We start from the raw sequence: 25,026 nt of genomic DNA, 5'->3' as shown, positions 1-25,026 counted from the left end.
TCATTCTGGTTTTGGATCCAGAAAAAAAGAAACTGCACAAATAGAAAAAGCAGTTTCTCAGATTGTGAGACTCAGAAGTCTGGAGCTGAGACCATTATGATTTTCTTAGAAGGCTTGGATCTTATCTGTTTGAAACAAAATCGGAACTTTACACGTTAGGGATTTTATTCTTCTCATGAACCAAGAATTCGAAGGTTAAGCTTGGGCCCAAAGTGCTTGTGGCATCCTACTCGGCCACACTTAGACCTTTGTCTTCATGGTCACAAGATAGCTGCTCTGTGGCAGGGCATCGCGTGCACATTCCAGGTAGGAAGACAGAGACAAATAAAAGGCTCCTCTCCCCTGATTCTGCCCCCACCTCTCTACAGAGCCCTTCTAAATGTCTCCAGAAACTTCCACTTCCATCTCAGTGGTCAGAATTGTGTCACATAGCCATCTGTAGCTGCAAGAGAGGCTGCAAGCACGGTTTCCGATGGGCATAGTAATGCTCCACACAAAATTGGGACTCTATTAATTGCCGAGAGAGAATGGATGTTAGGTCGGCAGCCAGCAGTGTCTGCCACTCCCCTGTGAATTTAAAACGTTAATTGCTGCTTTCAAAATATGTATCAGGGAAACTGTGCTGATTGCTGCACACATGGTAATTGATGGGAAATACTATCATCTCTGTGTTTCGGTTGAATGTGCTGAAGGAGATAGGTTAAGAAGTTAACTGAGATCCCAGGGAAAAATCCTGCAGGGGGGATTTTCTAGCTGTTTCTCTATGTGTCCTTTTTATAGGAATGAGGATTGGGGGAACGGGGCCCACAGGAAGGGAGGTTCTGGTCCTGGTCCATAAAGCTTCATTTCCAGGGCCATGAACACATAGATGGCTGCACCAGTGTCTCCGGTCCTTCTTCACAGGCAATAGATCATCCTTTTAAATAATCTCCCCCCCCCCTTTTTTTTTTTGCCAGAAGTCTTTTCAATTAAAATGGAGGTTTCTTTGGAATAATTAAACCTTCCATCTCAAGCCTCTCACTCCAATCATCCAGCAAATCAATTAACCAGAGATGCTTTTATCTGACTGACTGCTGACCCCTTTCTGGTTCCAGAGCTTTTGCCCCCAGGGCAGCTCTTGGAGAGAAGAGGTATCTGTCCCACAAACAGCTCTTTCCCAAAAGGCTGGACACTATTATTTGAAATAATAACAGCCTTATTGTTTATTTTATTTAGGATTTGATTTTTATTTATTCACCCAACAAATATATATTGAGCAGCTAAGAGTAAGTCCCCATGATAAGTTCTATGGGACATGAGACAGACTCTGTGGCAGGCAGCTGAACCTCCCTGAGCATCTCTTCTCTAAAACGAGGATATTGGCATATACCTTATAGGGCTGTTGTTTGAAATGAGATAATCCACGGAGCATTTAGCACAGTGTCTACCTGTAGCTACTACCGTGTACATTTTCATGGACAGCAATTAGAGGATATGCTCCTGCAAAATGAAGGAATAAACCCATAAAGAGAAAGATATAGAGCCTAGGAAGCAAGGAATCTAATTGATTAGATTGAATATTATGCTTAATAAATGTTAGTTGTGGATTGCTAGTTTAATTAAGATCAGATCAGTTGGAGTCAGTGAGGGCTGAGTTGGAATCTCCCCTCTGCCACTTAGTGGCTGTGGGATCTCACCCCCATTATTTAACTCTCTGATCCACCTCCTTCTCATAAAGTAGGAATAATAAAACCTAGAATAGTAAAACCTACGTAATTGAGCTCCTGTGAAACAAGGTGACATCTGTGAAGTGCCCAGCACACAGGCAGCACTTTTATGGTTTATGAAGAGGTGAGCTGTCTGACAAGCACTACAAAAGGTAGAATATGTTAAGTGCACAGAATGGAGGTAACTGTTTGATTCTTTATACTTGAATGCATTGTCCCTATTTCCAACTATTGACATATGTTAATTTTTGTTCATTTTTTTACCAAGATAATCTGTCATGCAGAGTTGAAATGCAAAGTAGGCTTGTAATAAAAACATCAGTTCCTAGTCTAGCCATCACCCCAGCCCTGATCCCCAGAGGCAACCACTTCTAACTCTTCTTCATCTTTGCTTTTTTCTGTTATTTACCTCCATATTTCTAAGTTATTGGTGATATATCCACTTTAAGGCATTATTTATTGAGATCTTCTTAGGCAGAGGACCCATTAGCCCTCTTTTCTGAGCACCCCACTCCATGCATCTCTCCTTCCTCCATTCTCTCAATATATTTAGAGCAGTTTCATGTGTTACATTATTTTCACTAGGGAAATATTGTTTATGTTGAGTATGCTGTGATTATTTCATTTCTTACCTTTTGTTTTTTTCCTAGAGTTAATATTGCCTTTTTTTTATTTGTTGAGGTTTTTTTTATGTGCCTATCCTTCATTATATTTCCATCCAATTCACAGTCCTGTCACCTGCCTGTGACATAATTTATTTCCTAAATTATGAACTGTATCAGAAGATTATCTCACTTTTCCCCTGGCTACCTCCCTCTAGTGGACCTTCTGTGATCCTGCCATAATCTTGGCCAGCTCCTTTTTGTCACATCTCTTTCATTCTGGAACTTTCCTTGCTGCTTTGTCCAATTAAATTTTCTGTCTCCTGAGCTCCATACCTTCCTCTTTATTGTTTTATTCCTTCACTTTAACAGGAGCATATCCTCTAGTAGCTTCCTAAGAAAGCGTACATGAGAAATAAATGTTTAGAGTCTTTGGCTTTCTGAAAATAATATCATTCTATTTTCATGCCTAATGGTTTCGGGGTGGGGGATGTAACAGAATTCTAGGTTAAAAAGTATTTTCCATAAAAAAATTGAAGGCATTGCTTCATTGTCTCCCAGCTTCCAGTATTGCTATTGAAAGGTCGAATGCCAAAGTTACTTCTGTCCTTTGCATATGACCTGATGTTTCCTCTCTGGAAGCTATTGGGGTCTTCTCTTATTTCATGATCACCTAAAATTTCACAAGGATGTTCTGAGAAGATTCTTTTTCCATTGATTGTACTGAGCACCTGAAAGGCCATTTAAATCTGAAGACACATGTGCTTACATCTAGAGAATCCTCTAATATTATTTCTCTGATAATTTCTAGCCCAAAAGCTAGACAAGAAAGGAAACAACCTCTGCACTTTCTTTACAGGATTTCTGGTTTTTTGGATATTAGAGCTAAATTAACCTCATTTTCCCCACTATTTCTTATCTTTCTTCTCCTTAACTTTTTATTAACTTTTTGGAAGAGTTCCTCAACTTTGTCTTCCAAACTTTCTATTGATACATTTCTGATACTTTATTTTAATTGCCAAGAACTCTTTCTTGTTCTTTGTTCCTTTTTCATAGCATCCTACTATTGTCTTATAGATGCAATATCTTATTTCATTTCAGTGGATTTTAATTACCAGGTTGTGGGGTTTTTTCTTAAGTTTTCTTTTATTCTTCATTGTCTGCTTCCTGCAAGTTCTTTGTATCAATTTGTCTCTTTTGATCTCTTTCTTTCACATAAAGACTTTCCTGAAACATCCAGTGATCCTTGGCTCTCTGTTTATTCCTAAGTAGAGGCGACAAAAGCAGTGTGTACAAGTTCTGCTTGTTGATTAAACAGCTTCACTGTAGGGCGAATGGGCACCAACTGTGTTTGAATAAATACTAATAACTCACTAAGCAGTTGATTCCTCTTTTGAGAAGCAATAGTTATTCTTTTTAACCCTGAACCCATAGCTGCCATCTTAGAACTCAGTTTTCATTCTGTCTTAAGTTTGTGTGTAAAAATGCTATTTTAAGGTGTGTATGTACATACACTTTCTGGTTATAATTCTTCTAAAAGTAAGTTCTTATTTTTTAGAAAGCGATTCTAGGGGCTGTATGGAAATAGGAGTTAAGTCAGAGAAACTTGGGTCTAAATCCTGACTTCTGTACTAATTACATGACTTTGAACCTCTCCCAGGTTTGGTTTTCTTGACTATAAAATGGTGGTGATGATGATAGCAATAATAATAATAATAATAACACCTATCTCAGAGAGTTTTGAGGTTTATCATTTACGCTTAGCAAGTGCCTGGTACATAGTAAATAATCTGTAAGGACCAGGGATGATGTTTTAGCCAGTTGAATGTTATACCAATAAGCTAATCTCTCTAGAGACATATCCTATAAGTTTTCCCAACCTTATGACCAAGTCCTTGAGGGTGTAATCAAAATTCTAATAGCAGAAATAGAAAGTTCAGCCTCATTATTGGTTGTCTTGTGTCTCAGTTTTTCTAAACTATGTTGACATGTTGGGTAGTTGTACAACCCTGTGCAAATCTGTTTTTCCTTTCTCATCATTAGAATCTTTCTTACAATTAATTTTGTAAAAGCCTTTTCTTCTGATGATGAAAGAAATGCGTGTTCTCTTGCAAATGCAGAAAAGTATAATTTTCCTTTGCCTTTGCTCGTTGGCCTCTGGACTGCCTGCTGGTCTTTGCTGAGGCACTTGGCCCTGCAATCACCTGCTTCTCCAGCCCTCACTCGCAGTGCAGGGCAGCAGTACAGCTGTTCCTGTCCTGACCACGGAGCAAGGAGGCCATGAGGAGACAAAGGAGATGGTGTCCTCCAGAGAAGCATGTCACTGCCACCTCCCCGGGGCAGAGGGCCTGTGACAGCTCACTCCGATCCAAGCTGACACCCGACAAGAGCAGCTTCTATCAGCCCTGGGAGATCTGGTGTCACCTGTGATTAATTCTCAAAGCTGAAACCAAGCAAGTTCCTGATTAAACAGTGATGTCCCAGGGTCCCTGTCACTGCCGAGTAAGAGTGGCTGGTCATGGAGCAGCTGCCTGAAGCCCCCACCACAAGGATCCCAGCAGCTGTCGGGACAGGTGTCAGGCCCAGTGTCGGGCACCCTCTCACCTTCTCAGGGGTTGTGCCTCATCTTTCCACATCCTTGGCCTTCCTCCCCCCGGCTCCTGGAGTGGCCACCCTGGGCATTCACGACAGCCTTGTCAGTCACTATAAGGAACACCACCTTGGGGAAATTACAGTGCATGCCATGGTGTGTTCCTGCCCAAACTCATGGCATGCCGGGGGCTGAAAACATAATTCACAGTGAAGGGAACTCTTCTGGGTTCAGGAATGTGGTTTGCCGCTTTTGACCTAATGAATTAGTAGCTGATTAGAACATCTCCACTCTGCAAACAGTCTTAATGAAGACTTTGTGAAGACCTCCACCCTAGCCAGGACTAACCCCAAGGCTACCATCTGCCCTGTTCTCTGGGCCCAGAGGTCTCAGGTCCTGTAGCCAGTGGCCTTCCAGGCTGGCCATGGGCTGCAACAGAACCCTTCTCCCCAGCAGCTCCTGGCCATGGTCCACTGTGTCACTGTCACCTGGAGAGAAGGGTGTCTTGGGATTTTTCGACCTTTTCTTCCAAAGCAGGGCATCACTCTGATAGTAGAATGGTTCTCTCTCCAACCTCTACCCTTGTGCCAAGTCAGATTATCTTTCCTTTTATAGATTCCGGCCTTTGCAGCTCTAGATCCAGAGGAAGACTGGCTCAGGGAAGGATAGGCACCAGCCCGGAGGAGCAAGAGTCAGACCTCCATAACGGGACAGCGGCCGCTGTCTGCTGAGCACCAACCACATGCCAGGTACTTTGCTTATGTTATCTCAGGTGTATTTAAAAAAAAATAAATAAATAAACAGTAAGTGAGGCTTACCTAAGACTTGACAGGGGAGTGGTGTGGGGAAGTTCAAGGCAGAGGGAGGTGTGGAGATCAGTGAAGTGTGCGGATTTGGTGAAGAGCAGAGGATTCAGTCAAGATGAGACTCCACGAGTCAGCAGGAGGCAAACCCTACAGGGCCTCGGGGTCAAGATAAAGACGTTGAGGGTTCCTGGGTGGCTCAGTCAGTGAAGTGTCTGCCGTTGGCTCAGGTCGTAATCCTGGGATCGAGCCCTGCCATTGGGCTCCCTGCTCAGCGGGGAGTCTGCTTCTCCCTCTCCCATGTCCCACTCATTCTCTCTCTCTCTCAAATAAATAATTGAAATCTTAAAAAAAAAAGACAAAGATGCTAGATTTCATTGGTAAATGAACATTAATACTGCAAATGTTTCTCAGTGAGGGAGGCGAGTGAGACCAGGAGCTGCTAAGGGGTTTGTCCACAGGCAGGTCATCTCACTATCATGTAAAAAGCTGGGCAAGGGGGATCCCTGGGTGGCTCAGCGGTTTGGCGCCCGCCTTTGGCCCAGGGTGTGGTTCTGGAGTCCCGGGATCGAGTCCCGCGTCGGGCTCCCGGCATGGAGCCTGCTTCTCCCTCTGCCTGTGTCTCTGCCTCTCTCTCTCTCTCTCTCTATGTCTATCATAAATAAATAAAATATTAAAAAAAAAAAAAAAGCTGGGCAAAATGGCCCTTCCTGTAGAACCTGGCTCAGGAGCCTTGACCTTGCATTTCCCATTGTTTGTAAGAAGGCTCACATGACCTAGGGTGTGACTCAAGAGTGGATGCAGGCCCCTGCTGGGGGTTGGGGCACAGCTGACCGTGGGGGGCGGGGGGACACGATCATCCAGCTCTGTAGACTGTCAGCACCTCGGTGTCTGTGGGCGCGAACCTGGGCAAATTGTTTCCAAGGAAACTGCCCCGAGCTGGACACCGGTTGCCAGATTGATCCCAGAAGACCAGGCTGAGTTAGGCGGAGTCACAGCCAAGTGTGTGGGGGAGGAAATACATCTGAAATTGTGTCCAAAATGGTTTTCTCTTCGAGGCTAGCTACACTATCCATAGTTTTTGCCCATGAAATACTTAGTGCGTTACATCTGTGTGTGTCTGTGAGACAGTAATACAGTGGACACTGTGTCACCAGAGTTTCCAGGGTGTCCCTGGGCATCACAGCCACTGTGCCGCCCTCACCAGGGGAGCCACCATTCCTGGTTTTTATCAGTTACTCACCCCTCAGCGTATATTTTGCTGTATATCCTTAAGAGCATAGGTTAGTCGTGTGTTTTAGAGACATACAGTGTCCTATCGTGTGTGCTCCGTGACCAGCTGCTGTGCTTGGCGCCACATTCCCAGGTTTATCCACGAGGATGGGGGCAGGCTTCTCCTCCTCGCTGCACTGCTGTAGCAAGTGGTGGCCCTGGAGGCACACGTTGCTTATCCTCCTTCTTCCCTCAGGACATTGGTGTGCTTCCTCGGGCTCGGGGGGCTCGGGCTCGGATGCACGCTGCCACTGCCCCCAAGGACCGTCCTTACACAAGCCTCCTGACCTATCAGGTGGTTTCTCTAGAGATCACACGGAGGAGGGGAGCCTGGGTGTGTGCCCTGCCTACCAGGTCAAGTCAACCTCTCTTCTGATCCCAAAGTTCATTTCAGCCCCTCCGGGATGCCGGGAGGTGAGTCACTGCTCACCTTGGTCTTTGGCCCTTGAGTGGGAACAGGCCGGCTGGGTCATGGTTCCTAATCTGGGAGGACACCATTCAGCCCAGACGACATGTCTATAAAACAGGGACAATCCCACCCCCTCTCTGGGTTGCTGTGACAATGACAGTAGGTGACAGGTGCATCACGCGGCACATGGTAGCATCTCATCCCGGGGGGTACTCTGTCCTCTCTCTTCTGCGGCCCTCCTCATGACCTTCCGCAGCTGTCTGTGCTGATGGCCAGCTCTCATCAGCGAACTGCAGGTGCCTCCCAAGGACAGGGGCTGTGTGAGAAACGCCTCCGAGTCCCTGCTCGTGGTGGGACAGTGCTCGGCGCTGGCAGGTGCTCACCCTCCCTCAGCTGGTGGTGGAGGCGATGGCATCCAGTGAATGGCCCCGCGGCGCAGGACGCTCACCACCAAAGTAGGCAGTTCTCACGAGTTTGACTTGACCAGTGTTTGCAAAGCAACTGGGGTATGAGTGATGGAGCAGACGGACACTAGATCGAGGCTCTGTCGTTTCCTTGCATATAAAGTAGGAGGGTCCCCTTCATTTCCGCTTAGTGGAGTAAAAGCTTGGCTCTACTCATTTCCTGCTTTGTTTTCATTTTCCTTCTTCCCAGCAGAGGCCACTGACAGGCCAGTCCGGTCCCTGGAGGAGGTGTTTCTGTTGCACTGGGCATGCACATAACAAGTCTCACAAGTGCCTGGCACAGCCTTCTGTGTCTGTGAAGGGCGGCCAGAAATGCTTCTCTGCTCCATCCACACCTGCTTGCCTCCCTCCTTGAGCTGCCATTTAACTAATTTCTAGGTACATGCCTTTGACCCGGTAACAAGCATAAGCCTGCAAGCCCCTGGTTCTCAGTTCACTGTGCTTAGCTACTCTTTGTATGAAGCAGATACATTCATTAGTCAGGAGGCTTTGGGGTGCATGTAATAGTTGATCCAATTTAAAATGGCTCAGGGCGAAGGGCATTGATTATCTTGCATATGAAGCAGTTCAGTGGTGGGAGGGGTCTGATGTTGATGAATTCAAGACCCAGGAGAGGACATCAAGGACCCAAGTTCTTTCCATCTTTCTGCTCTTAGGGTATTAGCTTTTATTCTCCGGTGAGTCCTCAGGTCACAGGATGGCTGCACAACTCCCAGCATGGTGCACACACCTTCACCTGCTGGTATCCAAAAGCTGGATGACAGTGTTCCTTCCTGTGTCCCTACTGAAGATCTAGGAAAAGCACCAGAACTGACTCCCCTCTGCAGACTTGCCACAGGTTGTGTGTGTCACAAAGCACTTCACGTGCTTCTTCTTAAACCACTGGTAGAAACCAAACAAGATCTGCTCCTCACAGCTCAGAAGATGCCTGGCCTCCCTGGAGTATGAGGCAGCTCGATTCCTGAAAAATCTGAGAATTCTGTAAGTGGGAGGAAGTGGGGGGCGAGGGGAGTGACATGGATAGACACAGCAGTGGCTGCCACATGCTCAATAAATTTGTTGAACCGAGTGCTTAGGATACTGAGTCTTTTAAAAATAGTCTAGGTAAGTACATTTTGCTTTATGAGTAGAAATGGTCGTACTGACTCTGTGTTGGGGGAGTGGCTGCAGTGGGCATGATCATGTCACAGCAAACCACAGGCTCACCACATGATCCGGGTAGCCATACTCTGTATCAGGGAAAGGGCTGGCAGAGGTCAGGACTTTTGTCTGTGAGGCAGGGCTGTGGTGTTGTGCCCAAGATCGCGAATCCGAGAAACCACCGAGGAGTCGACACCGATGCAAACACACGAGGGTTTATTTACAAGCTCGAGCTTGGGTCCAAGTATACCCGACACAGCGGAGCAGGGACCTGGACCCCGAGGTGGGTTTCAGCTTAGTTTTAAGGACTGGTCTAGGGGGCCTCCAGAAGGGGTGGAGCAATTCCTCAAGTTCTGTTTACATTTTGATATGGGGCCTTCAAGGGCATTGAGCTCTGTTCTTATTCTAATAGGGGCTTCCTGCCACTGCCTTGGGCTCTGTTCTCATTCTAATAGGGGGCTTTCTAGGACATTAAGCTGTAAGCTGTTTACTTCCTGTAACTGAAGTAAGGTCAAGTTCAGCTTTTATTCACCGGGGCCTGGGATGGCTGTACTTGTGATAACGCTGAACTTAAAGTGGAATGGCCTTAACTTTCTCGGCCTCCACAGTGGCTGTCTGTGCAAAGTTCTCTGGACGGAATGGGGACTGGGGTTTCTGTTTTTACTCCAAATCAGCTGCTCATCACAGCAAATATGTATGGTTATTCATGTCCTCCAGGCTGCATGAAGCCAACACCCACTTCAAGTAGCTCAGATTAATGCGGAGACTATCAGAGGTCCACAGCAAGGACCAGGCAGTGCAGGTGGCCAAGGAGTATGGGGCCAGCCCTGGAGATAGACCTCTTCTGCTGCTTCTTCTGGACCTCGGGGTTTCTCACTGAGGCTTCCCTCAGTAGACCAGCTTCCACTGCCTGCCTCCACCTTCTCTGCCTTCGCAGCCTCCCCGCTGCCTGTGCCTTGGCTTCACTGTGACTCAGCTCTGCTCACCCCATGCCACCTTCTGGCTCAGTTCCCCAATCACACTCACCGCCCTTCTGTCCCTTCGGCCCTATATGGACACCTCAGCCTGTGGACCCAGTCCTCAGTGAGTCAGGTCAGTTGACTAGCCAGGGGGTTTGCTTGGCGCAAACAAGCTGTCAGGGCTGTGATCTTCCCAGAAGACATGAGTGGGGAACAAACATTGGATATTTGTTGGCCTACATGTTGCACCATATTTGGTTTTCATCTTTGTTAATTTGTCTTTTTTTTCCCCTTCCAAACTGTATAAGTAATGCCCTGGTACGGGCTTGCTGTAAATACTAATACGGTATAATGTCCAAGTCCTCCTTGATCACTAACCTCTGAACTTACTCCTCTTCCCAGATGTAACCACTGTTTCCGGTTCTCTGGACCCTTTCCCTGCACTTCTCTCCCTTCTCTTTTGCACGCATGCACGTGCACACATACACCTGTGTAATTATAGTCTTGCTTGATAGTGCATTACATAAGTGGTTTTATACGTGTTGTGATGTCTTCTTCCTGACACCAAATATGTATCATTTTCCACACACCAACCAATTCTCTGACACCGACTTGGTGTCCAACAACTCGATTCAATCCCAACACTAATTCTCCAGAGGCAGCAAAGACACTACCCCTGCACAGAGCCTGCTCCAGCTTCAGATGACAGTTTCAAGTCCCCAGGGCCACCCATACTCTCACTGAGCAACTACAAATCCGAGGTTCCCACAACCCTTTGTCAGGTTCAGTAATTTGCTAAAATGAGTCATACACCCCAGAAAGACACTATACTTATTATAGTTTAAGGGATGCAAATGAGCAGCTAGATGACGAGGCACAGGGGACTGGGTCTAGAAGTGTCCCAGGTGTGGAAGCCTCTCCGCCCCCCCAGCCCTCCCCCATGGATTTATTCACCAGCTCAGAAGCTCCTTGAACTCCACTGTTGAAGGATTTTTATCAAGGTTTCATTACAGAGCCATGATTGATTAAATCATTCACTCTTGATGACTGAACTCCATTTCCAGCCTCCCTCCCCTCCCCAGAGGTAGGGGTGTGGGGCTGAAAGTCATAACCCTCTAACCACTTGGTCTTTCTGGCATCCGGCTCCCCCTGGAAGCTATCTCAGGGGCCCCTTAGCCAAGAGTCATCTCATTACCATACAAAAGACACTCATCACTCAGAAGATTTCTGGAGTCTTAGGAGCTCTGTTCAGAAACCAGGACCAAGACCAAATTTTTTCTTTTTTCGTATTATACCTCATGTATGTATTCTGAAATTTGCCTTTTTTTTAAAACAATATGTCTTGGGATGTTTTTATGTCACCACATCCCTTTCAGAGTTTATCCATAGCACAAAAGGATTATGGAGTACTGACTGATGAGCATCTAGCTTGCTTCTGTTGTTTCCTACTACAAATAGCACTAAGTGTCCATGCAAAACACTGGGGAAAATTAAATATTCATCAGTAGAGAAACGGGTAAATAAATTATGGTATATTCTTGCAATGGAATAATACATAAAACAGTCAAATTGAACAATTAACTGAATAGTTGCAGATTTTAATTCCCTGCTTTTAATAATGGATAGAACCACTAGCCAGGAGATCAACAAGGAAAGAGAGGACGTGAACAGCCCCATAAATGAACTAAATCTAACAGACATCTATAGCACACTCCACCCAATAGCAGCAGGACACATTCTTCTTAAACACACACCTGGAACATTCTCTAAGATAGGTCATTCACTGGCCCATAAGCTAGCTTCAAGAAGCTTACAAGGATTGAAATGATACAGAGTATGTTTTCCAGCCACAGTGGTATTAAATTAGAAATAAATAACAAAGAAATGTGGGTAATTCACAAATATGGGGGAAATTAAACATCACACTTCCACGTAACTAGTAGGTCCAAGAAGGCATCAGGAAAGAAATGAGAGAACTTACTTTGAGATGATTGAAGATAAAAATACTACCTACCACAACATAAAGGATGCAGCTGAAGCAGAGCTGGGAGGGAAATGTATAGCTCTAATGTTTTTATTTAAAAAGATCTCAATAACCTACCTTCATTTCACCTTATGAAATTAGAAAAAGAAGCAAACTAAACCCAAATGAAGCAGACAGAGGACATAATAAAGATTAGTACAGAAATAAGTGAGTTAGAGGGCACCTGGGTGGCTCAGTCAGTTGAACATCTGCCTTCATCTCAGGTGGTGATCCCAGAGTCCAGGGATTGAGTCCTGCATCAGGGTCTCTGTTCCATGGGGAGTCTGCCTCTCTCTCTCTCTGCCCCTCCCCTCATTCTCTCTCTCAAATAAATAAATAAAATCTTTTCTTAAAAGAAATAAGTGAGTGAGGAAATAGAAAAACAATAGAAATCAGTGAAACCAGAAGTCGGTTCTTTGTTTTTTAAATTTTTTTAATTTGACAATATTTGACACACAACGTTATATTGGTTTCAGATGAAAAGTTGGTTCTTTGAAATAACAAAATTGACAAACATTTAGCTAGATTGACCAAGGAAAAGAGATGTCTCCCCACTACTCTCGCCCTTTCCTTCTCCCCTTCCACTTCTCTTCCTCTCTCCCTTTCTTCTCCTTTCCCTCCACCTCCTCCTCCCCTTCTCCTCTTCCTCCCCTTCCTCTTCTTCCCCCACCTCCTCAGGTTAATGAGAATGACAAGGAACTGAGAAAAGAGAAACCATGGATTGAAAGTATGATGGCTGGGGCAGTAGCAAGTTAAAATAGGTATTTATTTTGTTCTCCCTGATTGAAGCAACATATCCCTCAATGCCCTGGTTAGAGTTTCAAGGGCACCTAGATCCAGGGGAACATGATTCTGATTAGTAGAAGCAGAAATATAAAAGAGAGGACATTACAACCAACCTTACATAGGTAAAAGCATTATAAAAGAATAATATGAACAATTGTTTCCAATAAGTTATACAACTTAGATGAAATGGACAAATTCCTAGAAAGACACAACTACTGAAACTGACTCAAGAAAAACAGGAAATCTGAGCAAACCTATAACAAGTAGAGAATTAGTAACCAAATACCTACCCACAAAGAAAAGCCCAGGCCTATGTGGTGAATTCTACAAAACAAAAGAAAAAATTCTTCAGAGACTCTTTCAAAGATAGGAAAGGAGGGAACATTTCCCAACTAATTCTGTAAAGCCAATACTACCTCAATATCAAAACCAGTCAAAGATATCATCAGAGAGCAGCCCAGGTGGCTCAGCGGTTTGGCACCGCCTTCAGCCCAGGGTATGATCCTGGAGTCCCAGGATCAAGTCCCATGTCGGGCTCCCTGCATGGAGCCTGCTTCTCCCTCTGCCTCTCTCTCTGTCTCTGTATCTCTCATGAATAAATAAATAAAATCTTAAAAAAAAAAAAAGACATCATCAGAAAAAGAAAATGACCAGTATCTCTTATGAACATAGATGCAAAAGCCCTCAAAAATACACTACCAAATTGAATCCAACAGTATATAAAAATAATTACACACCATGACTAAGTGGGATTTATATCAAGAATGCATGGTGTTTCTAATACCTGAAAATCAGTTAATGTAATACACCACATTAACAGAATCAAAACCAAAAAATCACATGGTAATCTCAACAGATGCAGAAAAGCATTAGAAAATCAAAGACCCTTTCATGGCAAAAGTACTCAACAAACGAGGAATGTAAGGGATCTTCTCCAACTTGATAAAAGAAATCTAAAACACACACACACACAACTAACTGGCATCATACTTATTGATGAAAAAAATGGATGCTTTTCTCCTAAGATCAAGAACCAGACAAAAATGTTTATTCTTGCCACTTCTATTTGACATTGTGCTGGAGGCTCTAGCCAGGGCAATTAGACAAGAAAAAGTAATAAAAGATGTCCAGGTTGAAAAGACAGAAGTAAACTATCTCTAATTTCAGGTGACAGGATCTTGTATATAGAAAAATCACAAGAAATCCACTAACTATTACCACTAAGAAATTATTTTGGTAAGATTGCAGAATGAGAGATCAACATAGAGCAATCAATTGTATATCTATACTCTAGCAGTGAACATTCCACAAATGAAATTAAGAAAACAGTTCACATTTACAATGTCATCAAGTGTCCAGAAGTAAACACAGTGGGTTGATTTTTGATGAAGATGCCGAGGCCAATCAAAGGGAAAAGGATCATCTTTTCAACAAATTATGCTGGGACAACTAAATAGCCACTTGTGAAAGAACACAGTTGAAACTTTACCTCACACTATACACAAATATTAATTAAAAATGGATCATGGGCCTAAATGTAAGAGCTAAAGGATAAAACTCTTAGAAAAAATAGAAGCAAATCTTCACAGCCTGAGTTAGGCAGTGGTTTTTAGACACACACCAAAAGTGCAAGTGAAAAAAAAATAAATTGGACTACATCAAAACTAAAAACTTTTGTGCTACAAAGAATACCTTTAAGAACGTGAAAATATAACTTTTTCTCAAATAAAAATGTAACAAGAGAATGGGAGGAAATACTTACAAATTGTATATCTGATAAGAGATTTATATGCAGAGTGCATAAGGAATTCCTACCACTCAATAATAAAGACAAGCAACCCAATTTAAAACTGGGCAGAGGTTTTGGGGGTTTTTTTGTTGTTTTTTTTTTAATTTATTTTTTATTGGTGTTCAATTTGCCAACATATAGAATAACACCCAGTACTCATCCCATCAAGTGCCCCCCTCAGTGCCCATCACCCAGTCACCCCCACTCCCTGCCCATCTCCCTAGTTCCCTAGTAGAACCACCCCTAGTTCGTTTCCCAGAGTTAGGAGTCTCTCATGTTCTGTCTCCTCTTCTGATATTTCCCACTCATTTTTTTCTCCTTTCCCCGTTATTCCCTTTCACTATTATTTATATTCCCCAAATGAATGAGACCATATAATGTTTGTCCTTCTCCGATTGACTTATTTCACTCAGCATAATACCCTCCAGTTCCATCCACATCGAAGCAAATGGTGGGTATGGGCAGAGGTTTTGAATAAACATTTTTCAATACACAAATGGCCAATATGCACATGAAATGATGTTAACATCATTAGTCACTAGCAAAATACAAATCAAAACCATACTTCCCACCCACTCAGATGGCTATAATGAAACAGACAGAAAACCACAAGCGTTGACAAGGATATGGATAAATTAGGATCCTCATACATTGCTAGCAGGAATGTAGACTGTTGCAGTTTGGCAATTCCTCAAGATGTTAAAGATGGGCTTTCCAGGTAGTTCAGCAATTCCACTTCTCCATATCTATCTGCCCAAGGGATATAAGAACATAGATATAGGGGTACCTGGGTGGCTCAGTCAGTTAAGCAACTGCCTTCTGCTCAGGTCATGATCTTGGGGTCCTGGGATCAAGCCCTATTCAGTGGGAGTCTACTTTCCCCTCTGCCTCTGCCCCTCCCGCCTCCCCGCTCTGTCTCATGCTCTCTCTCTCAAATTAATTAATTAATTAATTAAGAAAATCTTAAAAAAAAAAAAAAAACTTAGATCTACACCAAAACCCATACGTGAATCTTCATAGCAACATATTTTATAGAAGCCACCCACCCAAATGTTCACCAATAGATGGATAAACAAGATGAGATGATTTGGGTTAGGGATGATGAAAATATTCTAAAATTAATTGTGATGGTTGCATGACTGTGAATATACTAAAAACTACTGAATTGTACACATTGAATTTTAAAAGGTGAGTTGTATGGTTCATGAATTATATCTCAATAAAGTTGTTTTCAAAAAAAATGAATGATTAGATCTATATGTATCAACATAGATAAATCTCAAGAAATGTAGAGAGAGAAAAAAACATGTTGAAAAAGGAAACAAGGAAGCATACAATATGATGTCTTTTATGTGAAATTGTAAAACAAATGCAATAGTATATATTGTTTGGGGAAAGATAAATTCTTAGTAAGATATAAAAACTTGGATGGAAAGGATATACTCCAACTGCAAAATTTCCCCTCTCTATAAATAATTTTTTTAAAATTTTATGGTTTATTTGTCCACTATTTATGTGTAGTGTATAAAGAAATATGTATCTATGTTCGTATCCTTTCCTTTCTTAAATAAGAGGTAAAAGACCGTATGTACTTTGCTCTACTTTCTTTTTAACTCAACAATATATTCTAGAGATCACTCTAAAAGAGTTTATGGAGCTATTCCAGGGAGGCTCCTTTATTAACCTTGTTGGGGCTTCTGTCCAAAAGGAGGAGGGCCAGAGATGGATGACTATATGGAGACATTGAAGGATGAGGAGGATGCCTTGTGGGAGAATGTGGAGTGCAACCGGCACATGCTGAGCCGCTACATCAACCCAGCCAAGCTCACCCCCTACCTGCGCCAGTGTAAGGTCATTGATGAGCAGGATGAAGACGAAGTACTCAATGCGCCAATGCTGCCCTCCAAGATCAACCGGGCAGGTAAACCTTGGGAGCCGCCCAGGAGGAAAGAGTGGGCGACCTCTTGTGGCGGCTTCACAAAATACCCTGTAGTTGGCTCAACCCAAATGAAGTTTCTCCACGATGGAAATTTTCAAACGGGGGTCCACCAACTTCTACCCACCCCTGTTCCCCCCACCAAGCTCTCTGCGTATGGAACTGAGAGGGTCCTTGCATTTGGATGGGGAGAAATTATATCTTTATCTACTAACCTAAACCAAGATTTAGCGTTTCCATCAATTATGAATGTAGGTAGGCGACGGATCACAGTAGGGATTAGCAATACCTGTGACTTTGTCAATAACGAAATTACAGATATCTCCATACCACATTACAGCTGTTACACATCTTCCAAAATATCATTTACACTCATCTCACCCTCAAAATTTTAGTAGTTATTAGACCTGCCAAGAGATCGTGTTATTAATGCATTAGTAAAGAAGCACTTTTATTACTGAATCTCAAATGTAATATTTGATAACGGCATCTTTTTAGAATTGATTCCCTTTATAATCCAATTTCTTTTTATCTGTTTAAAAATATTATTCTGAGAAGGGGTCCACAGGCTTTTCCAGACTGTCTAGGGATCCATGACACTTTATCCCAATCTTCAAAGGTAGTAAGTGTGGTTTGTAAAACTTGTTTTGGTTTCATATACGTATATGTGTATATACGCTCATCTGTATTTGCATCTCTGTGTATAGGCACGAGGTCACAATGTAAACCTCTATTTCATACTGTAGCTCACAGTTGAAAAGGTTTGAAAATCACTTCCCCACAGTCTGACTGGTGATAAGTAGCTCATATGCTGTGACTCTCTTTTGCAGACATAACAGACATCACTAATCACAGCTTGCTTTCCTACTGAGCTCGGATATAACTTCAGAATATCCTCCACACAGTGCTCCAGGCAGCCTCGCCAAACAGCCCGTTAACACAAGATGAAACTTATTTATTAGATCTACCCTGGGACCTCCAGGGGAAAAAAATATATGAAAATAAAATTTTTGAGGGAGGGCCAAGAAATGTAAAGGGTTAGTGGAACTAGCGTAACAGAAACCAAAAACACCAGGCAAATTATATTTAGGTTAAAGATGTTTCTGGACTCTGAGATAATCCCCAAGATCATGGAGCTGTGCCTGCTTCCCATGACTTTTCCTAGCTCTCCACCCCAAGATTTGTCTTCCTGCTCTGAGTCTCAGAGAACCGTACATTATTCTGTAATTGCTATTAAACGTCCAGCCTCCTTCGATCGCAGAAGAGCTGGTGCCCGTATGGTTAATTTCAGCCCTGGCCAGTCGGGAAGCTCTTTGAAACTGTTGGTTTCCTATAACTGCTATTTCATTTATCTTGGTTCTACCAATTTCTTAGAGAAAGGAAAACTAACAGCTACTGAATCCCTGTTGAGGGCCTGGCACTTTGATTTATATTATCTGGACTCCCAGATACCACTCTCGAGCGACAGAATGTGGTGAGACTGTCTTCTTAGAGTTTATTGGGGGATAACAGTCCAGGATGAGACCAGACATGGAGACTTGCATCCAATCAACAGTGTACCCTTCTTCTCACCGGGTGATTCCCATTCCCCTAGGCCGATTATTGGACATTCTACATACAAAGGGCCAAAGGGGCTACGTGGTCTTCTTGGAGAGCCTGGAATTTTACTATCCGGAACTGTACAAACTGGTGACTGGAAAGGAGCCCACCCGGAGATTCTCTACCATTGTGGGTAAGTGGCTTTGCCATCCGAGGCATTTGAACACTGGCAGGAGGGTGTGTGCCTGTCCAGTGGTGAGACAGTTTTCAAGCTATGAATCTATGACGTTAGGACAATGTCCCTGTGGCACTTTTGGGCTGTCAACTACTCATTTCTGCCTGATGATCAAAGGTAGGTGACAGAGGAGAGCCAAAGTAGGAGCCAAGAAAAGTGGGTGTATGCATAACATCCCCCACGAATGTTGGTGGGGTGGAACAGAAATTCATGCTACCCTCTGGATCCTGTCCTGGCCTTGCCTGCCGTCTTGCCAGTACCCCTGAGCCAGACCGTTGATAGCCTCATCTCGACTTAACTTCCTAAATATTCCTGAATCAGCCTTCTCTCCCATCTCCACCACTGTCCTGGTCCAGACTCCTCCAACCCCATCTGCCCTATATCCATTCCTGCTCTGCTCCAATGCTCGCTCCACCCTTCATGTTACCCTCCCTGCTAAAAACCCTTAGTGGTTTTCCACCTCATCCAACTAAACACCCATGTCTTCAATGGAGCCCACAGGAACCCTATCATGGTCCAGCCCCTGCTGACCCTCCCAGCTTCCCTCTGATGCCTCTCCATCTCTCTGGACCCCAGCCACTCTGGTCTTCCTTCAGCTTCTAAAAGGTGCCAAGTTCCTACTTCCTCCCTCTAGGGCTTTGACCATATCTTTCCACCTTCCTAGAACGTGTTTTCCCTCCTCAACATTTGAGCTCAACCATCAGGAGACTTGGAACCTGTCTGCCCAGCAGGCTGGATCTGGCCCCCTGCTGCCCACATCTTTAGCTCCTGCCCCTTTACTTGGCAAAATCCTCACCATCTGTAGTTCTATTTGTGTGTGATCATGTGCCCAGGGCCTGGAGAGCTCAGTTCCATGTTGATGTGTGAGTGAGTGAATGAATGACTCCCGCCCCACACCTGGGGCCCTCTTTGCTTTCCCCCTCCACGGGCTTGACAGGGCACCCCCTCTCCACAGTGGAGGAGGGCCATGAGGGCCTCACACATTTCCTCATGAACGAGGTCATCAAGCTACAGCAGCAGATGAAGGCCAAGGACCTGCAGCGATGCGAACTGCTGGCCAAGTCACGACAGCTGGAGGACGAGAAGAAGCAGCTGACGCTGACACGGGTGGAGCTGCTGACCTTCCAGGAGCGGTACTACAAGATGAAGGAGGAGCGCGACAGCTACAATGATGAGCTGGTCAAGGTGAAGGATGACAACTACAACTTGGCCATGCGCTACGCCCAGCTCAGCGAGGAGAAGAATATGGCCGTGATGCGGAGCCGAGACCTCCAGCTCGAGGTGAGCGGCCTGCACCAGGGGTGCTGCTGGGACTCGGGACCACCCTGTGAGCAGGTGCATGCAGGCACACACAGGCCACCAGAGCTGCTCACTCAGCTGGGTGAGGAGAGTGGGGGACACAGATCTTGGGGGGCACCTAGACCCACTGTGCATGTGTGCATGCCAACACAGAGGCTTAGCATGACCGCTGAGGGCCCAGGGCCACCATGTGTGTGTGTGGACATGTGTACATGGAACCATGGGGGGGACCACTTGCTCAGGACCCAGAGCCACCATGTACGTTGTACAGATGTGCACACATGGACCCAGTGGTTATTCCCACCACCTGCTCAGGACCAAGAGCCACCATGTGAGTGTGCATACATGTACTCACAGTCCCTCTGCAAAGCCAGGTGAGGGGGAAGATGGAGAACCCAGGGGCCCAGACCACGAGTGACCCTCAGGAAAATCAGCAAGGAGATGAACACACTTGTTCTGTGGAAACCTTCTCAACTGTATCCACAAGGCTCAGCATGGCACTGTGGGACTGTCAATGTACTTATCAATGAACAATCCACCAGCCAAATGATTGATGTCTTTAATGAGTTTATCTCCAAAATGGAGAACGGGAAGGGAATTTGCTTAACTCATTCATCCCTTTTATTTATCGAGTGCCACCGTGCACCAGGCTCTTTTCCAGGGATACATAACTCAGGACCAAGGCCCTGCTGTCATAGAGCTCACATGCTAATCAGAAAACAAATATGTAAGCACCTGGTAGTAATAAGTGCTATTAAGAAGAGGGAAGGAAGAAGGATGGGAATAGCAGGTGAGGGATCCTACTTTAAGAGGATGGTCAGGAAGGGTCTCTAAGAAGGGGACATGTGAGAAGAGGTCCGAGGTTAGGGAGGGAGCCAACGTGCAAGGCTCAGGGGAAGAGCAAAGGAAAAGCCCCAAGTCAAGGGTATGCTTGGTGTTTTGGGAACCATAAAGAGAGCCAGTGGGGCTGGAGCCAAATGAGCAAGTGGCACAGAGAAATGGCCAAGGTCCAGATCATAAGGGCATGGTAAGAACTTTGGAATTTATTCCAATTGTGATGGGAAGCCACTGAAGGATTGAGAGCTAGAGAGTGACAGCTGATTTATATCTAGAAGGATTACTCTGGCTGCTGGGTGGAAAATAGACTCAGAATATTTATTAAGCACCTGCCAGATATAAGGCATAGTGCTAAGCACTGTGGGGGACACAGGGATAAATAACCCGATTTCTGCTCAGGTCACTTACAATTTAGTTGAAGTAGACAGATCAGTAAACAATCCACTCAAATTCAGGTGAATTGAGTCAGTGGCGTAGTGGGCAGTAGAGCATTTTTGTCAAGAGCACGAGTTTTTAAATCCTACGCATCTGAGTTCAAATTTGACTTCCGGCTTCTGGCTTTTCCGCTTAGTTGGCTTTTGGCCTGTTTACTCATTTGTAAATGGCAAACATGGAAAATAATTCCCGTGCCCCAGGGCTGCTGAGACACAGCATCATGATTTGGGCAAAGTCACGGCTGACCCGGTAAGCACTCCATATCGCTAGCAGTCCATGCCCACTTAGATGCGACAGAGGATCTGGACCCAGCACGGAACACAGGGCTGACCTTCCAAGATGCCAAGGAGGATTTTTTTTTTTTTTTTTGGCATGACCAGGAGGAGAGGTTTCTGTGCTGTTGTAGCTAGGATTTGGAGAAGTTAGCCTGTGGCAGCGACTTACATGTTTCTCTCCTAGGACTGTGTCCTATATTATATTTCCCTGATGATATAGTGGGAAGCATGTCTAGAACTTGAAAGCATATCTGGCCAGCTGAGTCCCCAGGCTGCCTCCGTGCCTGCCTCTTCCTTCCTTTCCTTCCACAGGGGCCCAGTGGCAATACGTTCTGTGCTAAAGCCACCACCCTCTGGCTGCCGGGTACCTTGCACTTGTTCTCCCCATGAGCCTAGAATTGTACAAAGGCGCTCGCCTCTTGGGTGCCTCCCTTTCTTGCAGCCCTTGAAGACAGTTTTGAGGTGGGTGTTCTGTGAGGTCAGTTTGGGGAAGCAGACACATTTAGGCACAAAGGTCTAAGAAGTCTTCTCCTGGGCCCACTTCCTGACATTCACCTGTCCAGGACGGACCTCAGCACATCTCCACTTGTCACATTTCCCAACGTAGTAACTGCCTCCTCCGGGAAGCCACTCTTCCAGCCCTGAGTGTGGGTCCTTTAGGCCAGAGATACTGTGAACCCAGAGGGCCTCACACTGTCCTTTACACAGCAGTACAGTTTGTCCGGATAGAATTCTGTGGGAAACCCACAAGGACAACACTGTGCCAGAGGCTCTGGGGTAAAGCCAGGTCATGGGGCCCAGAACCCCAAGCTCTCAGCCACCCCACTCCCTGTGATAACATGAGTTCTTAAGGGGAGTCCCCGAGGGAATTCTCTATAGCACCTTTCAGAATTATCCTCAATTAACGAATCAAAGAAGATGGCACTTTGTTTTACTGCAAAAGGTTTCTTTGAGCTCTTCACTGCAGCTAACTGGAAGAATAGGTGTGGGCATCACAGGTTTTGTGGGGAGTCTGCCGGGGATCCAGGGGAGCATTGCCTTTCCTGAATGTTGCCTGCCAACTGTATTGTCCCCGTGGCACCCTTGGGCATTTCAGATTGACCAACTAAAGCATCGGTTGAATAAGATGGAGGAGGAGTGCAAGCTGGAGAGGAACCAGTCTCTAAAACTAAAGAATGACATTGAGAACCGGCCCAAGAGGGAGCAAGTTCTGGAACTGGAGCGGGAGAATGAGATGCTGAAGACCAAAATCCAGGAGCTACAGTCCATCATCCAGGTGAGGGCCAGGGCAGGGCAGTAGATGGAAGGGGCAGTGAGGGTCTGGGGGCAGACCCTGCCCCGGCCTGTGTCCCACTTGCTGACTGTGTGGCCCACGGCAATTCACGTCATTCCTGCCCCCTCTGTAAAGTAGGGTCACCACTGCACCCCCTCGTCAGAGACATGACATGTGAGCTAACACTTGCGATGCCACAGAATCACTGCCCCAGGCTCTGTGAGACAGGGACAGCCGGGAGACCTGTTTGTCCTTAAAGATCCCAAGAAATTCACCTCTCAGCTCCGCGTGATTTGTTAAAACAACAAGTGCCTCCCTGTATTTCCCATCACAGACTCATTTTCGGGTATGAAGGAGGAAGTAGCTGAGAAATAACAGCCCCGAACACATCTACGGGGAAAGAAAAAAGGCTTCCCTCCCCTTCCTCCAGAACAATTCCCCCAGGATTGGCTGCCTGGCATTTGAGGTGCGGATTTGGAGCAGAGAATGAATCCCAGGTTAATCGAAGCAGATTAATTGATATTTCAGGGGATGCATCTGGACGGCAGATCAGCCCTCTCTTTGTTGTCACCTACGAAGTGTTTGCAGGAGCAGCAACTGCTTCTCTTGGCTCTGATAAGAGCTGGGGCAGAACAATAGGCGTCGGGATGTTCCTGAGCAGAAGTGGGTTTTATGCTTCTTTCCAGGTGATAAAATTCTTAAATAATAAGCTGCTTAAGGACCCCGAGAGTCAGCGACTCTTTCTCTGCTTCCCTAGCACAAAACCTTCTGCTCTCACAGAGCATCTGTCACTGGCTCTGTTGTCCCCTGCCTTCTGGGGCCACCTGGCTCCCTGCCCCACCACACCCCCAGCATGGTCAACCCTTCCCGTCCACCCACCCAGGCCGGGAAGCGCAGCCTGCCCGACTCGGACAAAGCCATCCTGGACATCCTGGAGCATGACCGCAAGGAGGCTCTGGAGGATCGGCAGGAGCTGGTCAACAAGATCTACAACCTGCAGGAGGAGGTCCGCCAGGCAGAGGAGCTGCGGGACAAGGTGGGAGCCCCCCGATGGAGGAGCAGCATTCCCCCAACCAGTGCCCTCGGGTTTCTGTGCATTAGCAAGATCTCCCCAGCCCCCACCCTCTTCAGGGGACTAGGTTTCAGCATGGCACAGATGCCCCATGCGTGCCGGCAGGAGCACCTGGCTGTGCATTATTGTGCCACCCTAGCATCCGCTTCCCCTCCTAACTGCAGGCCACATGAGGGGACACGGTGTCTGCCCTGACCCGCTCCCCATCCCCCCTTGCACACAGTAGGTGTAAAGCAAATCTCAGCCAATTGACTGACCTACAACTGTGGCCCTGCTCTTCAGAGAGCTGATTCTCAGAAGGACATGCGAAGGAAGGAAGGGACAGGCCCACAGGGAGGCTGGGCTGGAAAGCTGCTGGCCCCGATCCATCTCTCCCCATTGCTTACAGTACCTGGAGGAGAAGGAGGACCTGGAGCTAAAGTGCTCAACGCTGGGCAAGGACTGTGAGATGTACAAGCACCGCATGAACACCGTCATGCTACAGCTAGAGGAGGTGGAGCGCGAGCGGGACCAGGTACGGGCAGGCATCTGAAGGTCGTGGGGGCCTGAACCGGGCCCCGCTGGCTCCTACGACAGAGCATCATCCTTCGATACCTCTCTAGGGTCACAGCTACGTGCAGGCTGGGTCACTCATCAGAGGTGTGGCTGCAGGCTAGCTCTACCCCGTGGACGCCTCACAGCCCTCTTCTGTAAGATAGAAGTGATAAGACAGCATCACCTGCTAGGGGCAATGGGCAGGCTCCAAGAGATTCCACCCCAGGACTCTCAGTATAGGGCCCAGCCCCTGGCAAAGGCAGGACACACAGCAGCGGTGGTATGTACTCTCAGGAAAGGTAGCGACTTTTTTTTTTTAAGATTTTTATTTATTTTCTCATGAGAGACACAGAGAGAGAGGCAGAGGCAGAGGGAGAAGCAGGCTGCATGCAGGGAGCCCATTGCAGGACTCAATCCCAGGACTCAGGGATCACGCCCTGAGACAAAGGCAGACACTCAACCACTGAGCCACCCAGGTGCCCTGCAGGTAGCAATTTAAATGCCCAGGAGTAGGGGTCAAGAAAAGAGCAGGAGCCAATGTGGCCAACCCTGGGCATCCAGACAGAGACCACATCCTGGGTCTGATTTGGTTGGGTCGGGGTGAAAAAAGCAAAGTGGCCTCATCCTTCCCTCCCTGGCAGGCCTTCCATTCCCGGGATGAAGCACAGACCCAATACTCACAGTGCTTAATCGAGAAAGACAAGTACAGGAAGCAGATCCGAGAGCTGGAGGAGAAGAACGATGAGATGAGGATTGAGATGGTCCGGCGGGAAGCCTGCATCGTCAACCTAGAGAGCAAGCTCCGGCGTCTCTCCAAAGACAGCAGTGGCCTGGACCAGGTGGGCCCGGGGTGAGGATGGGGGGCAGCGGGGCCGAGCGAGGCCCCCACACCTGCAGCTGGGTGCCTCCCCACACTGCTGAGGTGTCCCCATGCCTGTGCGGCAGCCCTGCCCTAACACACCCAGAACAACCCATATCCTTGACCCTCCTGCTCGTCCATAAATTTTGCACGATGAATTTTGAATTTGGAAAATGCAAGATAAAACCC

General features: G+C 46.1%; 1 protein-coding gene across 5 annotated transcripts in view; it reads left to right on the top strand.

The window, feature by feature from the left end:
• The window catches only part of CARD11 (caspase recruitment domain family member 11), a 114,093-nt gene that overhangs the window by 64,802 nt on the left and 24,265 nt on the right, over positions 1–25,026 (top strand). For all 5 annotated transcript variants that reach the window (XM_077907633.1, XM_077907630.1, XM_077907631.1 and 2 more), the window contains exons 2-9: positions 5,514–5,647; positions 16,252–16,464; positions 18,074–18,211; positions 19,209–19,534; positions 22,196–22,375; positions 23,256–23,408; positions 23,833–23,958; positions 24,620–24,817. In XM_077907633.1, coding sequence (XP_077763759.1) covers positions 5,641–5,647; positions 16,252–16,464; positions 18,074–18,211; positions 19,209–19,534; positions 22,196–22,375; positions 23,256–23,408; positions 23,833–23,958; positions 24,620–24,817 — 1,341 coding nt within the window. In that variant the 5' untranslated portion in view covers positions 5,514–5,640. The remainder of the gene's footprint in view (positions 1–5,513; positions 5,648–16,251; positions 16,465–18,073; positions 18,212–19,208; positions 19,535–22,195; positions 22,376–23,255; positions 23,409–23,832; positions 23,959–24,619; positions 24,818–25,026) is intronic.

This window comes from Canis aureus, chromosome 8 (genome assembly GCF_053574225.1).
Source record: "Canis aureus isolate CA01 chromosome 8, VMU_Caureus_v.1.0, whole genome shotgun sequence".
Lineage (NCBI taxonomy): Eukaryota > Metazoa > Chordata > Mammalia > Carnivora > Canidae > Canis > Canis aureus.
Note: the sequence above shows the minus strand (reverse complement) of the source record. Positions and strands in the feature narration are given on the sequence as shown.